Here is a 15,494-nt window from a genome sequence, read left to right as displayed (position 1 = left end):
TCTGTCCCGTGTGATACATTTCTATATCTCCTTGGTGTAGGATCTTGAGCCATGTTGGGAAAATCTGTTCCAAACCAATTTTACAATTAAGTTTAGAGTCTAAAATTACCTGGCTGAGACTATGATGGGTGCATGCATGGTGACTACAGCTGATAGTTTAGGGTCTATTGTGGATGTCTGAAAATATTTCTGGCGGCAAGGTATCCAAAATCAGTCTTCCTGTTAGGGAACAGGTGAGAGCTCAGTAACAAAACAGATTGAGATCTGGGATGGTCTAATGCTGTGGTGAGGAATAGCATAGCTCTCTGGTTATCTATGGTTTTCAGCTCCCATCAGTCCCAGCTAGCAATGGTGAGGAATCTTGGGAGTTGCAGTGCAAAAATACCTGGAGGGTTGCACTTGTATAACAAAACGAGGGGAGGACCAGAAGCGGGGAGACCTGTGTTCAGGTCTCACCCGGCATGAAGTTCACTGGGATAATTTTAGTGTGTCACCAATTTTTAGATAGCCCTACCTTGCAGGGGTATTGCGAAGTTGACATATGCCCATATGAGCCCCTTGAAAGAAGGTGGAATGTTTTTAAAAATGAAATATACCCAGTCTGAAAACGTGTGTAACGAAACCCATTTAAAGCCACACACATAACTTATACAAAACATGTTCCTGTTACAGAAACAAAGTTTTTCCAAACACACAGCTATATGGATTTCTAGTGCCCCTCTATCCTCAGCATTACAACCAGAGTTTGGGAAGTTACTTTTATAGCTCCAGGTTACAAGATCATCAGTTACCATTACAATTACAGTACATTAAAAAAAAGTAACACTGCTGTTCCTCTAAGGTTTTTCACTACTTTAAAAAAAATCTAAAAGTGACTGGCTTGCGTTACAAGAGGACCGCCACCGACTTTGTCATTGCAATACTCACAATGAGCAAAAGGCAGGGTTATATATAAGCCAGCACTTGAACCATCGTGTAGTAAGACCACATCCTGTAACTATAAAAATAGTTATAATGTTGATCATTGTTAAGTTACAGTGGTAATATAATTATACCTTTCTCAGTTGGAAAAAGGAAGCCAATTCCAAATAGCTAGTTATTAATAACTGGTAACTTCCCAGTGATACAGTCACCCCAAGTAGCCTTTCAACAAGGCTACTGACTTTGCACAGTCCAGGGTCCCTTTTATTGTCAATCTGACATCCCCCTTTGCACTCATTATTCTCCTTTCCAAAACAGTTGGTTCTGCAGCAACCAAGTGGTACAAAATATCCATACTGCAGCAGCAATAGTCCAGCCAGCATCCTACTTCTAGCAGCTTCAGTCCCTTGAGCCTGCCTGCAAATGCAGTCCAAGTTCAGTTTTGCTGATGCAGTTCTCTGTTCATTTATAGCTGTCGGCCAAGAGTTGGGCTGATGATGTAATCCTCCAAAAAAGTTGCTGCAGTGGATCTTGAATTTGAGGTCAGTGCATTTGAGGAGAATGAACCGGCTTTGCAGAGGAAGAAATACAGTGCTGGAGCACAAATCATGGTGTGCTTGCTCTTTTCCGGCTTCCTTGGCTCACGTTTTCCAGATTACAGATTGATCTTTTAACCCAGATATTTTCCTCACACAAAAGCATTCAGAATTGGCTTGACGGCATTTGGAACTGGCTTAGATTTCTCATTCCCCTCGTCTGGTTCATTCTCAAAGTAATCTGTCATTGGGACTCCACTTATCTTACAGGTAATGCCCACCTTCTCTCAAGATCCCCTGGGCCACCCGTGGTGGAAAAGTCCTTCGGCTCCAGGGTTTCTCATGTTACAAGGAGCCACCCATGCCATGACACTATGGCCACCATTTAACACAACAGGCAACATCGCCCCAGCAGGAAACTTTGGGTCTGTGCATCAAGGGGAGAGGGGAAAGCCTGGAGGTTGGATTGAGTGCCACCGGGCAGATTCCACATTTCCCCGGCTGCACATTTCTTTCCAATGGACTTGCCCCATCTCTGGGGCATGAGGGCCGATCAGCACCCGACCCACAACACAACTGCGGGTGTAAAGGCGAGCCTGGGAAAAGAAGAGGGGGAAGGGAGATGAGAAATACCAGTATCAACTGCGCGTGCTAGTATCAGGTCCTTGGAGACCAATAGCCTCCCTTAGGAGAGAAGGGATCTCCTACCATTTTCCCACCCCAGACAACTCCCAATCACTAGTGACGATGGTGAGAGCGCATGCGCACCAGTACTGAAACTGCTGTGCTCAGGAACATAATAACTACAGTCAGCCCTCCACATATGACTTTCATGGATTTGCTTAGTCATGGATTTGAGTAATATGTTCTCTCTAGAACTCTATAGGTCCTCCAGGGCACCTCTGCCAGAAGTTGACCACAGAGTTGCAATGGAAGGCCTAGAGATTCCTAGAGATTCTCTAGGCATTTGTAGGTCTTACAAATGCCCCTATATCAATGCAATTCTATGGTCAAGTTCCACACACAGGAGCATCACTAAGGAGGAGTGCAGGGGTTTCAGACTGCACTGGGTGACACCTCAAAGGAGGGTTGCGCAGTGTGCCGGTGGGAAGGGGTGCCAATGTTCTGGGTCAGGTGGCTTTGCTGGTGGAGTGAAAAAGGGAGTCTCTCTTGTCCACCAGCAACTCCTCCTTCATCACTTCTTTGGCAGCAGTGGCAACATGGCAGCTTGAGTGTGCAGTGCAGAGGCTGCCAAGCTAGTCTTTGGTGGCAGCTTGGCTGAGCATGGAGACAGGAGGGCAATAAAAATAGTCTCTCAGCCTCCCTGAATGCACACTGCCCAAGTCAAACTGCCACGTTACTGAGATGGACAAATTGACATGCACACTTGAAGGTAAAGCCAATAGTAAATTTGTTAAAAGATTGGGATAAATTTCAGGACTATTTGAAACAAAGACTTGATGGCTTGACGATATCAGGATTTGCTGAATGAAGAGTTGGTTTACATTATTCATGGGGGAAGGGGAAAGAATACGTACTAGAAGAATGCATAGAAAGACTGAAATGTTAAAAAAAATTGGGGAAAGTAAATCGTAATTTTTCTTTTTATATTTCCTTAAGAAAGGTTTACAAGAAATAGAATAACTGTTATTCTATTCTGTTATAGCTGTTATATCAGCAATAACTACTATCAATGTGTTTTCATATATACATATATATGATCGAATATGTATTGTATGGATATATTCCTTATGTAGATAATATATATATATATATATATATATATATGTAGTCTACATACATAATATATCCATACAATCTGCCACATTACTGCTGCCATCAAAGAGCTGAAGGAGGAGGAAGAAATTCTCTCCAAAATACCCTCTATTTTGCAGGGGGGGTGTCTCATCTCTCCCCCAGCCTTGTTTTAGTCCCTGAAACACTTCACTCTCTGTTCACTTTTCATTTCATCCAAAAAGGAAAGTGTGGCCAGAGGGGTCTGCCTGGGGTGGAAATGAGGTAGAGGCAATCCCCAGACCCTCCATGGCTTCCACCTCCAACCTACAAACGCTGGCAGAGTGACCCATCTCTTACCTGCATGATGGTGAACTCCAAGGCCAGCTGCTGTTCCTGGATGTCTCCCGCAGGAATACTGAAAAGGAATGGGGTGTTCCACACCGGATTGTATCCCGCTATGGACTTGGTCTCCTTGGTATCCAGGACCTTCCCGTCATGATACAGTTGGATCACAACGTAGTGGTCTAGAAAAAGTGGGAAGTGTGAGTTCAAGCCATTGCGGAGGGTGAGACACGGAGCATCATAAACACCTGGAATTCTTACATTTGCTGTGTTCCCATTTCCTCAGTACCTGTTCCTGGCCCTTTTATTTGGATGCCTCAACTGTATTTCTAAATGCTTAAATGTTACTGCAGTCCTAGCTGCACCCCAATGCCTGCCTTCTGGGGTTCCACAGTGGACTCTACATTTTTACACTGGTCTCTAGCAGTGTAGTGGTATAGTGGAGCTACTGTGGTGTAGTCATTTGAATGCTGGACTACAACTCCGGAGAACAGGGTTTGAATCCCCACTTGGCCATGGAAACCCACTGGGCAACTATGAACAAGTAACACTTCCTCAACCTCAGAGAAAGGCAAAGGCAAACCTTGACAAGAAAAAAAAATGATGGGTTTGCTTTAGTGTCGCCATAAGATAGAAATGACCTGAAGGCACACAACAACAGCAATAATCCAACAGTGGCATGCCTAGTATATTTGACATCCAATGTAGATCATTTTTACGTAATACCCCTGCTCCTCTCTTCAGCAGTCTTTGCATTTCTGGCAAAGCTGCTGGCCAGGTGGCAAAGGGTGATACAGGGAGGTGACTCTTTTTACTGGCCAGATGGCAGAGCCGCCATACCCAAAAGGCAGCCCACCAGCGTACCAAGTGACACCGCCAACAAGGTGTCACCCATTGCAATCCACATCCCTGCCACATCCCTAGTGATGCCCCTGAATCTACTGGTGCTTTTTTAAAAAATGCTGTTGATCTCAGGTTTTGAGTGGACTAATGCTAGGAGTTTTGAGACTGGCAGAAATGTACCTGGAGTGCCAGGGATGCGGGTGAGCCGTCCCAGATTCTCTGCCTTGCGAATCAGAACTTTGATACGGTTGGCCAGAGCTTGGTACTGAAGCAGGATGAAGAGCTGCCCCATAGACTTGGGCTGAGAGAATGAAGGGGAGAAGCGCATGTCCTGAGAACTGAAACACTGAAATGGCAGAAGAGACAAGTTACATACGGGTCTGCTGATACACATGCTATATACACAGATAGACACACAAAGGTATAAAGAGGAAAGGATACATTTACATCAAAGATGGACAACTTGGATTGCCATCCAGATTATACTGTTGAACTGCATCCCCCACCATCCCTCATCATTGACCATGCTGGTTTCCATGCTGATGGGAACTGTAGTCCCAGAGTATTTGGAGAGCCACAAGTTGACCAGCCCTTGCAAATTAATGTATACATCATAACATAAGAAAACCCCTGAAAGAGGAAACCAACAGTCCAGCTTCTGACCTTCCATGACGGCCAGCTGGATGCTTCTAGGAAGTCTACAGCAAGGCAAGTGGTCTAGACCCTCTTGTTCCCCATCAATTGGTCTTTACACATACTGTACTCTGTTAGAGCAAGGATGAGCAAAGTTATAGTTTGATCACTACATGTTGCCCTTGGAGGCCAGTTTTGTGATCTCCATGCCCCAAGATTCCCCCTGGACCTCCCTTACCAAGAACATTTAGTAACAACTGTGGGGTGCCACTCCTGGAAAAACCCAAGAGTGTTGATCTACCCATTGCACTATTTTACAGCTTTAAAACACTTTTAAAAACTAAGGGACTTCTGACCCCTTCTAGTTCCTTTCCAGGGGACGTTTATTGGATGTTGTTATTGTGTGTCTTCAAGACATTTCTGACTCATGGTGGCCCCAAGATGAATTTATCAAAGAGGTTTCTTGGCAAGATTTGTTGAGAGGGTTTGCCATTGCTTTCTTCTAAGATTGAGAAAGCATGACTAGCCCAGGGTCACCCAGTGGGTTTGTAGTTTTGTGAGATATTAAGATTTCGCATGCAGAGGGCAATAACGCTATAGTTCAAGAGAGTATATCACAAAATTCTCCATCCCTCGCCAGACTCAAATCCCAACACTCCATAGGATGGAGCCTTGACCATTAAAGTGATATCTAATTCCTATAACAGTGCTATAATTGTGCAGTGTGGATGCGCCTGGTTACCTCTGAGAAACATGAACTCATACCATCACTTTGTAACTACAATGGTTACTGACTACTTTTGGCACTTTTGAACTGTCACTAATTACTTTTTTTTAAAAATCCCTAAGTTTCTAAAGCTCTGCATAACAATTCCAAGGATTATCACCCATCAAGTGCTGACATTTAAGCATCCTACACTTTTGGACTGGACGCCAGCAAAGAAGCATGTTACAAAGCTACAAAAACGACCGAGCATCCTGTGGCACCTTAAAGATTTAGCATATTTTGTGTAGACAGGATCAGTTCACAAAAAGCTTCTGCTGCGGGGCAAAACAACAACAAACCCTCACCTTTTTGAGTTTGGTTTTGGTGGTCGACAGCTCCTGCGTGTAGGCCAAGGAAACACCCGGCGTCCAGGTGGCTTGGGCGCATGGGAACATAACCTCCCCCAGGAAGGAGTCTTTGAGGTGGTGGAACTCCTTGGCGTACACAGCAAAACGCAAAGTCAGGCTCTGCAGCTCTTCCAGGCTGTAGCGCCCAAAGTAGAACTGCTCATGAAATTCCGGATTCAGGCTTTTCCGGCACAAGGATGTACGTTGAGGCTCAACAAACTTTGGAAGGAGGTAGACTTTGACATAGGAATTCCGACTAGACCGGAGACCCTTGGGCAGGTGGGAGACGCCAATCACCGTCACGGTCAACAAGGCCTCAGCTTGCGAGTAGAACAGGGTGAAGTGGAGGTGAGGCCTTGGCTTCATAGTGGCACCAGAGAGGCCTCTTGGGATGGTGTAAGACTGAGGGATGCTGGTACCCAGGATGGGGCGGGAGAGAAGACTGCTCTCATCCCCAAAGATGCTCTCTCCAGAGATGGTACACCGGCGCTTCCGGCCTTGTGGCACCTTGACTGGCAGGCTCAGCTTCTGAGATATGGGGATGCTGGGGAGGGAAGCCCGGCCACGACGAATGTTTTGGGGTGGACTCTTGGGGCCAGATGAGCCTAGAGAATGAACACTGGCTGTGGGAGATGGCACCCCCAGAACATCTCCTTCTATTTCTACGTACTGCTTCTGGATAGCCACAGCTGTTGTAGCTTGCGAAGGCAAAACCAGGCCCAAGTCCACCAGAGTCCGATCCTCTGCTTGCGCCTTGCCTTCCTCGAGGTGGTTCTTCTTGCGTTGATGCCAGCATATCGCACACCCAAGCAGAAGGCAGAAGCAAAGAAGGGCAAGTCCCACCCCGAGGAATACCTGCAAATGCACTGCAGAGAGAGGAAAGAAAGAGGAGAGAGAACAATGAGAAGATGCAGGGCCTGGTCAGATTTGGGGCATGTGAGTCAGGAATTGCCATGCTAGGTGTGTTTGTGCAAGTCTTAAGGAACTACCTGACATGGGCTGTCCACTCACCTGCCCCACTCAACAGCTGGAGCAAATCCAGAGCTTATCTTAAAACTGCAACACAGGCTTATAAGACTGTTGGACAAGTTTACAAGCTTTGCTAGAAATGAGAGTTTGCTTTTCTTTGGGTTCTGAATTCTTGTCCAGAAAAACCCCAAGATATTGGCCTTAGGTTCGTCATAAGTCGGAAATGACTCAAAGCACACAACAACAACAACAACAACAACAACAACAACAACAACAGACCTGCGTAGCATAATTTTGCTGGTGAATATTTAAACTATGCTCCAATAAGATTTGGTACAACAAGTCATGCTCCTTTTGTTCATCAGGCAGAGGATGCCCATGTACAGCACCTCCCCACCTCCAAGGCTCAAAGGAGCCACACGCCCTTTTCAAAGGAAAAACCAACCAATTGGAGATAGGACAAGGAAACCTTTTAACCCCCATCTTGTGCTCCATTCTTTAAAAACAGGGATGCCGTGCGGTTGTGGCACGATTACATCAGCAGTACAAGTTAGCTCAGGAGCTAAAATAAACCCAGCCTCACCTCAAAACTGATAACACCCACGGAAAAAGCTGGGCTTATCAGTGCTACAGCTTTGCTGACGCAGGGCCATAGGAACCAAAGGACCGCTGCCTAGTCAAACACCCCTCTGAAAAGATCTTTTTTTGATTCTCAAGTCAATAAGCAGGTTGATCCCAAACAGGGCTTTGCTTGGAAGTCCAGGACTCCCCATTAGTCTTCCAGGGGAAGTCCATACAAGCTTTATTTATAGCACTTGTGGACTATACCAGACCAAGCAGGGAATTGAACCTTGGTTTCCAAAGTTGTCGTCCAGCACTCAAACCACTATGCTATGCTTGCTGTCTAGGAAGGCAAATGTAAACCCCCGTGAATAAACCCTATGATAGCATCACCATAAGTCAGAAATGTACAACATTGTACAACAACAACAACAATCTGATAATAAAAAAGACGAAACCAAAGTAAAAAGAAAACTGCAAAGGGGAGAGAGCTTGTCCCAGCATCAGCCCTCATGAACATGGATGCCACGCAATGAGACCAAAGGGAAGAGAAAGGTACCAACCTCGCTGATGCTTGTTGAGCAACACCTGGACTAGTAACCATAGGAAGAGGAGGACCATCAGCCCTTCTATCATCCCCTTGAAGAAGAAGAGGCAGACAGACTGACAGAAGGTCAGAGCTGGATAAACATAGTCCTTGAAGAAGGCCATCTGCCCCTATTGCACTGTGGCAGTGCTTCTTTCTGCCTTTGGAGAGATGATCCCAGGAAATGTTTGGGACAGGAAAGTCCTTCTCGCCCAAAACTGGTTCTTTGGGGATGAGGTTAAGAAAAGATGGAGATCAATCTCTTGGAGAAAACGTTCTTCTTGTCAATTGTCATCAAGTAGACTTTGACTTTTGTTGATCCTATGAATGAGAGATCTCCAAGTCACCCTGTTCTCTGCTCAGGTCTTGCAGACTCAGAGACACTTGACTGAGTTAAAGATATAAGATGCAGAGGTTTCCAACTGGATTTGGCCTTCGATTCACCCCCTTGCATCAAGATCGCTGGGGAGATGGAAGGCGCAGTTCCCAGGCCGCTATGGATTCAGCGTCTGCCTACCAATGTGCAGATCAACACAGCTCTCTTTAAATAATCCAGGATCTCAGACAGGGCGGCAGGTCATCTGTTGTGCTCCAAAGACATCAGCAGAGTTTCTCATCTAGTCCGCATGACCTCTCCGAAACTGACCCCCTTCACTTGCCTCTCCCCCGCCTCCACCCCACCTTGTCATTCCACATCGGCAGTGACAAGGTTGGCCATGCAGAAACACCTCTGCCTCGCCGTGTGGAGTTATTATCGGAAGACCCGCATTCGCCAAAAGATGGGCACCACCCATGCCGTATAAAGAGACACAGAGCAGGAGATGCCCTCTGATTTGTAGAGCTTGCACACGGTGAAAGAAGAGGATGCGACAAGACAGCCGTGAAGATCAACGGTACCTTTTGGAGATGGAAACTATGAGAAAGCAGTGGGCTTACATGCTTCTGGCTCTTCCACTTTTTTGCCGTTATCTCTGAAGTGGAGGTAGATGTAAATGAATGTATGTGTGGGCAAAAGGGTGGCTTTCACACCTACATCCTTTGGTGTCACTTTCCTGCAGTCACAACTGGACATGGAACCAAGGCTGTAGTTTGACATGCCACTTAATACAGCCCTGATTTATCCAGTAAAATGTCTGTTCCCCAAATCAAATACTTTCTCTACTTAATACAGATGGCCCTCTATCTCCACAGATTCTTCATCCATGCATTCAGCTATCCAAGGCTTGAAAATATTCCAAAAATATGTAAATTTCAAAAGGGAAAGCTTGAGTTTGCCATTTTATATAAGGCACATCATTTTACTACATCTTTGTACTCAATGGGACTTGAACCTCCACAGATTTTGGTATCCACAAGAGGTCCTGGAACCAAACCCCAGCAGATACTAAGGATCATTGTATTTTTATTTAAGAGGTAACTTAATAATTGAGATTAAAATATTTTATTGGTGTATTTTCCAGTTACTTTTACAGAAGCCATTTTAGAGGCACTTTTACTGTGATTTCCAGCATTTTATGACATTCTTTCCTTACACCGGAGCATGCCTTTTAAGTAGTGAAAAGTGACAGTAAAGTAACCAGAAATGCAATGAGCAATGCGCAAAACAAAACCCATTATAATGAATAACGGCTGCAAATCTATTTTCACAGACATAGTTGAGTAACAGCATACCCCCAACAGTCCTGATTTGGCAGCTAGAGACCCAATTCATCCCACTTTTTCAGCTGGTTTTAAAATGTCCTGGTTTCTCTCTCCTCCTCTTACTTTCCCCCTTGCTCCCCAACTTGCTTCAATTGTTGCAAACAGATTTCAAAGTCCAAAAGATATTTGTACTCCATTAACTGGAGTGGCAGAATCCAGTCTTTCCCAGTGGGCTCAGGCAAAAGCAAAGTGCTGCAGCTTCTCCTAGATTGTGTGTTCTTCCTCACTTTTGCCATCTTGACCACACTCTGATGTTGCTTCTCCGCATGTGGCCAGGTTTTGATTGGTGAAATCTTGGAGGACATGTACCAGAAACAAATTAGTATTTAAAAAAATAACTTTCCAGCTCTGTTATGAGCCAGGGACACCTGTGTTTCCAGGCTAATACCCACATGGCCTTGCCAAGGACAGGGCAGGAGCAATACCAGAGGTGCACTGTGTCTTTTGAGAGCAGCTGACAAGGCCTAGACGCCGACATAATCTCTTTTTCCTTCTACCTGGAAATTCACAGTCATGCGCTGGATGCAGATTAGCATTGCTTGGTGTTAATAATTGTCCCCTATGTGCTCAAAGGCAAAGAAGATATTTTTAAAAATCAAATCTGATCTTTCCCTTGTGGTTTCTAAAGCCGTCACGATGGCTGGGTCCCAGTGGCATCAGGAGAATTCACCTGGAATAACCTTATGCTTTTGAGGAGGAAGGAATTACCAAAATGCCCACGGGCAAAGCTGGATTACCAATGGTGCAATGAGAACAAATGTTCCAAGAACGTCAGAGACTGGTGGCTTCCCATGTTAAAACTGGTGACACACAGGTGCACATGAGCCAAAATCCTATTGCAAGCTCCAACTAGAGGAGACTATCTGAAGGGGTGTCATGTTGAGGATGGAGCAAGCTTGTTTTCTGCTGCTCCAGAGAACAGGACATGGAGCAATGGATTCAAACTACAGAAAAAGAGATTCCATCTCAATATTAGGAAGAACTTCCTGACAGTAAGAGCTGTTTGACAATGGAATATGCTGCATCGGAGGGTAGTGGAGTCTCCTTCATTGGAGGTCCTTAAACACAGCCTGGATGACCATTTGTTCAGGGTGCTTCGATTGTGAGTTCCTGCATGGCAGAATGGGATTGGCTGGATGGTTGTTGGGATCTCTTCTAACTCTATGATTCCATGATTCTAGACTCACTGAATAAACTGGATTTGCTTATATGTTGACTTGCCATACAGCAGTTATTTCAATGGGCCATAACTTTGTGTGTGTGTGTGTGTTGTGTGCCTTCAAGTCGTTTCTGATTTATGTTGACCCTAAGGCCACCATCCTGGGGTTTTCTTGGCAAGATTTGTTCGGAGGAGGTTTGCCATTGCCTTCCTCTGAGGCTGAGAGCATGTGACTTGCCCAAGGTCACCCAGTCGGTTTCATGGCTGAACTGGGAATTGAACCCTGGTCTCCAGAGTCATAGTCCAACCCTCGACCCACTACACCATGACATTGAATGCCTTATATTCTACATTCCCATTAAACAATTTTTGTTCCTTCAAGCAAAAGGAGAAATGTTTGATTAATATTTGCACCCCCTACAAAAGCAATATCACATTTAAAGATGAAGAAGTCTAGTTTCTAATGTTTGTATCCCAAGTTGAACTACATACAGTAATGCGGATGAACAAACTGAACTTTAAAAAAAGCTTTTAACTCGGTGCATAAAATGCAAATCTAAGTTGAGCAACTAGTTTCTAATTTATTCACACACAAAAAAAGGTAAATAGTAAAATTAACCCCAATTTATGCGAACATGAAATTCAATGACCTCTTTGCTCCTGCTTCCCATTCATGATTTTGTCAAAACGTGAAACTTCCTTGCTGGACTGCGATCCACAGGTCTGTCTGTGGATTCGGGTGACTCCAAGACTTTGTCTTGACTGACAAACGAAAACTGAATCCAGGTTAACACAACTATGTTTGCTGCACCCTCTGAAATTCCATCTCGCAACCTTTGGGGGTGCAGACATTCCAGTTTGGGAATCCCTGGGCTAGAACTTAGAGAAGACCCAGATTCGAATCTCTGCACAGCCATGTCAAATTCCATGGGGCAGATCTTGAGCCGCTTGCCATCTCTCAGCCTAGCCTACCTCACAAGGTTGTTGTGAAGATGACATGGCAAGAAGACTAACAGAAAGAAAGAAAGAGAGAGAGAGAGAGAGAGAAAGAGAGAGGCTTGCATCATGAGCTTTCACACACTTAAGCTTTAAGCTTTCATAGACTTAAGTGTACTTCCTCAGATGCATTTGAGGAAGTAATGCATCTGGCGAAGTAGACTTAAGTCTAGCAAAACTCATGCTGCCAACTTCTTTCTTTCAGTTAGTCTCAAAGGTGCTACAAGATCTCTCTATGTACTGATTCTATAGACTAACAAGGCTATATCTTTGAACAGTGAGGAAAGATCAAACTTTCACAGCAACAAATCACACAGAGATCCTATTTCTATCTGCTTACTTTTTTCAAGGTAAAACTAGGCTCTTTCCTTGGAGTTCTTCGCCAGAGCAGGAAGCCTGGATGTTCTCTTTTTCTCTTTCCCTGTGGCAGATTTTCTCTGTCTAGAGAAAGTCTGTCCCCCCGGGTCTTCCACTGCCTTCATCCTTTGCTTTTGCCTCTGTTTGCCAAGGCGCCTGATGTAGGACAGCCAACCTGTGCCAGCTGCATTCCTGTGGGTAACCCAGCACTTTTGGAGTTTTCCCCTCCCCACACTCCTTTCAAACAAAGCTCCCTCTTCTTCTCTTAGGAACAGAGCCTCTTTTTGCAGGCAAACAAAAAAGACACAGAGCAGAATGACCCACCTGCTGCTCCTTCAAATCCCTTGTCAACAACCAGCAATAGTAACCTTTTAAATAAAAAACTCACATTTCCTAAGATGCCTCTCTAGCACCAGGGATCTTCCTGATGGATCCTGTGCCATCCCACTTTTTGAGTGGCTTTGAAAATGTCCCAGTTCCTCCCTCCTTTGTCCTCAGTCTATTTCACTTGCTGCAAACAGAGTTCAAAGTGCAAAAATAGTTTTCACCCAGCTGACTCACATTTACCCAATGAAAGCACCTCTCTGACAGATGGCCATCCAGCCTCTGTTTAAAAACCTCCAAACAAGGAGACTCCACCACTCTCCACTTTTCCACTGTCAAACATCTCTTACTGTCAGGGAGTTCTTCATAATGTTGAGGTGGAATCTCTTTTCCTGGAGCTTGCATCCTTCTCTTCTCCAGGTGAAACATACCCACATCACACTCTTGACTCATGTTCAGCTTGAGGTGTACTAAGACTCCTAATTCATCCCTTTCACACGAACTGTTGTCTAGCCAGATGAACATGAGGAACCTGAACACTAGGAAGATCTTCTTTGCCATAGGAACTGTTCAGCAGTGGAATAGAGTGCCTCCAAGTGTGATAGTTTCTTCATGGGAGATCTTCACACAAAGGTTGGATGGACATCTTTTGGGAGTGATTTAGTAGTGTGTTCCTGCATAGGAGATGGTTGGATTGGATAGCCTTTGAGGCCCCTTCCAGAGCAATGATTTAATGATTCTGTGCCTCCAACCTGGATGGGAGGTCTAGTTGGAGCCCCACAAATGCCAGGTTGAGTTTCCTAAATGTACTACTGTAAAATCAGTATACTTTTGCTGATAAAAACAGGGATACACCTGTATCACCCCTACGAGTTCTTTGCAACCAAGTTTGCACCCAAACTTTTCTGTATTGGGGACATGCTCTATTAATTGGATTAGCCTGTCTTTTACTGATTCCAGAATCTGTGACACTCATTTGTTCTTTTGGTTAATGATACATTAGACCGAAAAAAGAAAAGAAAAGAAAATGGTCTAATCATGTGCTATGACTGTTTAAAACACAGATCAGCAGCTGCAGGTGTACTAATGGCTGAGGGCACACCAGTCAAAAACACTTTTATTGTTCATGCGCACGCATAAATAGGAGTGTGTGCAATAGGCAAGAAGTGAAACCCTATAGGTAGACCCAACCACAGTTAGTTGTTGGGTGCCGTCAAGTCATTTCCGACTTATCAAGACCCTAAGGCAGTGCTATCCTGGGGCTTTCTTGGTAAGATTTGTTCAGAGGAGGTTTGCCGTTGCCTTCCCCTGAGGCTGAGAGAGTGTGACTTGCCCAAGGTCACCAACTGGGTTTCATGGCTGAGCAGGGAATCGAACCTTGGTCTCCAGAGTCATAGTCCAACACTTAAACCGCTACGCCACACTGTTTATTAACAGTAAGAGCTACTCAATCAGTGGACTTTATTGATTTGCAAAAAGGAAAGGGAAATGATATATTTTGTTTATTCTCTTTTAAGCTGAGGCTCAAACAAGGGCACTAGTCTCACCGTCTTCCCTGGATAACATCCCACCGTCCCCCAAATAAACCCTAACCCTGGTCATTTCTCCATCCTGACTTTATCATCCTGACTTACCTGCTTCTCCAAAGGTGCTCCTAAGGTAAGATGAGACGACGGAGGAGTCCAGAAGTGCCCTTGGCAGTGCAGCAGGCATGAAGAAGTCCTGGTTAAGAAGGAAGAAAGGAAGTGTCTGAAAATGTAGCTGTAGAGGCATATGAGGGGAGAAAGGGGGTCCAGAGAGAGGAATGCAATTCCAAGCCGTGCTAACCACCGAGAGCCAGAGAAGCAGGTGTTTGACTGTGGCAATGATCTCGAGTGGCATTGATAAAGACAAGCCAGGAAAGCACTCCAAGCTCGCAGCGCTGAACAAACAGATGGAAAAAATATTCAGCAATGTTTACTCCCCTCTGATCCCAGGAAAGGACAGGTTCCCACACGAGAAAGGCAGGAGGAGGGATGGATGCGGTCAACAACAAAATGCACTGGGATTTGTTTTAGGAGCACGAGAGACGAAGAGAACCTTCCATGAAAAAATCCCAGTTACCCCAACCCTCTGGAGCGTGTCCAGAGGAGGGTCACCAAAATGGTGGAAGGGTCTGGAAACCATGGTTTATGAGGAGAGAATTAGGGAGCTGGTTTAGTCTGTAGAAGATACAGTTAGGTGATATGATAGCCCTGTTTAAGTATTTGAAGGGGTGTCATATTGAGGATGGAGCAAATTTGTTTTCTTCTGCTCCAGAGAATAGGACCCAGAGCAATGGATGGAAGCTACAGGAAAAGAGATTCCACCTCAACATTAAGAAGAACTTTCTAATAGTAAGAGCTGTTGGACAGTGGAAGACACTCCCTTAGAGAGTGATAGAGTCTCCTACTTGAAGGTCTTTAAACAGAGGCTGGATGGTCATCTTTTGGGGGTGCTTTGATGGTGAGTTCCTGTATGGCAGAATGGGGTTGGACTGGATAGCCCTTGGGATCTCTTCCAACTCTATGATTCTATCCCCCCCTCCAACATCTCCAACCTTTCAGTTGTGTATGGGAGAGGAATCATTTTCAGCCTACTGTTATTAAATGACTGGGCATCAACAGCACTTGCTGATCTACCACAAGTCACTGAGTAAAAAGGAAAAGCAGGAATCAGGTGAATTGTGAAATTTCTT

The 15,494-nt window shown here is 45.0% G+C and overlaps 1 protein-coding gene across 1 annotated transcript; it reads right to left on the bottom strand.

Annotated features, from left to right (window-relative positions):
- Positions 1-694: 694 nt before the first annotated feature.
- On the bottom strand, positions 695-14,551 carry LOC121934838 (synaptotagmin-11-like). The gene is made up of 5 exons (XM_042475724.1): positions 14,413-14,551; positions 6,084-6,991; positions 4,560-4,725; positions 3,552-3,718; positions 695-2,053 (listed from the first exon to the last, which is right to left on the bottom strand). Exons 1-5 carry the CDS (start codon positions 14,549-14,551, stop codon positions 1,892-1,894), a joined length of 1,542 nt encoding a protein of 513 aa, XP_042331658.1. The 3' UTR covers positions 695-1,891.
- Positions 14,552-15,494: the final 943 nt, after the last annotated feature.

Source organism: Sceloporus undulatus, chromosome 6 (assembly GCF_019175285.1).
Source record: "Sceloporus undulatus isolate JIND9_A2432 ecotype Alabama chromosome 6, SceUnd_v1.1, whole genome shotgun sequence".
Classification (NCBI taxonomy): Eukaryota; Metazoa; Chordata; class Lepidosauria; order Squamata; family Phrynosomatidae; genus Sceloporus; species Sceloporus undulatus.
This window is presented reverse-complemented; position numbering and strand designations above follow the sequence as displayed.

Bases quoted from the DNA above. Each gene is read 5' to 3' on its own strand.
- LOC121934838 (XM_042475724.1), bottom strand. From the start codon at position 14,551: ATGCCTCTACAGCTACATTTTCAGACACTTCCTTTCTTCCTTCTTAAC. The intron at 6,992-14,412 runs GTAAGTCAGGAT...CTCTCTCTGCAG, and splicing joins GAGCACCTTTGGAGAAGCAG to TGCATTTGCAGGTATTCCTC. The intron at 2,054-3,551 runs GTAAGAGATGGG...TTCTTTTCCCAG, and splicing joins TGGAGTTCACCATCATGCAG to GCTCGCCTTTACACCCGCAG.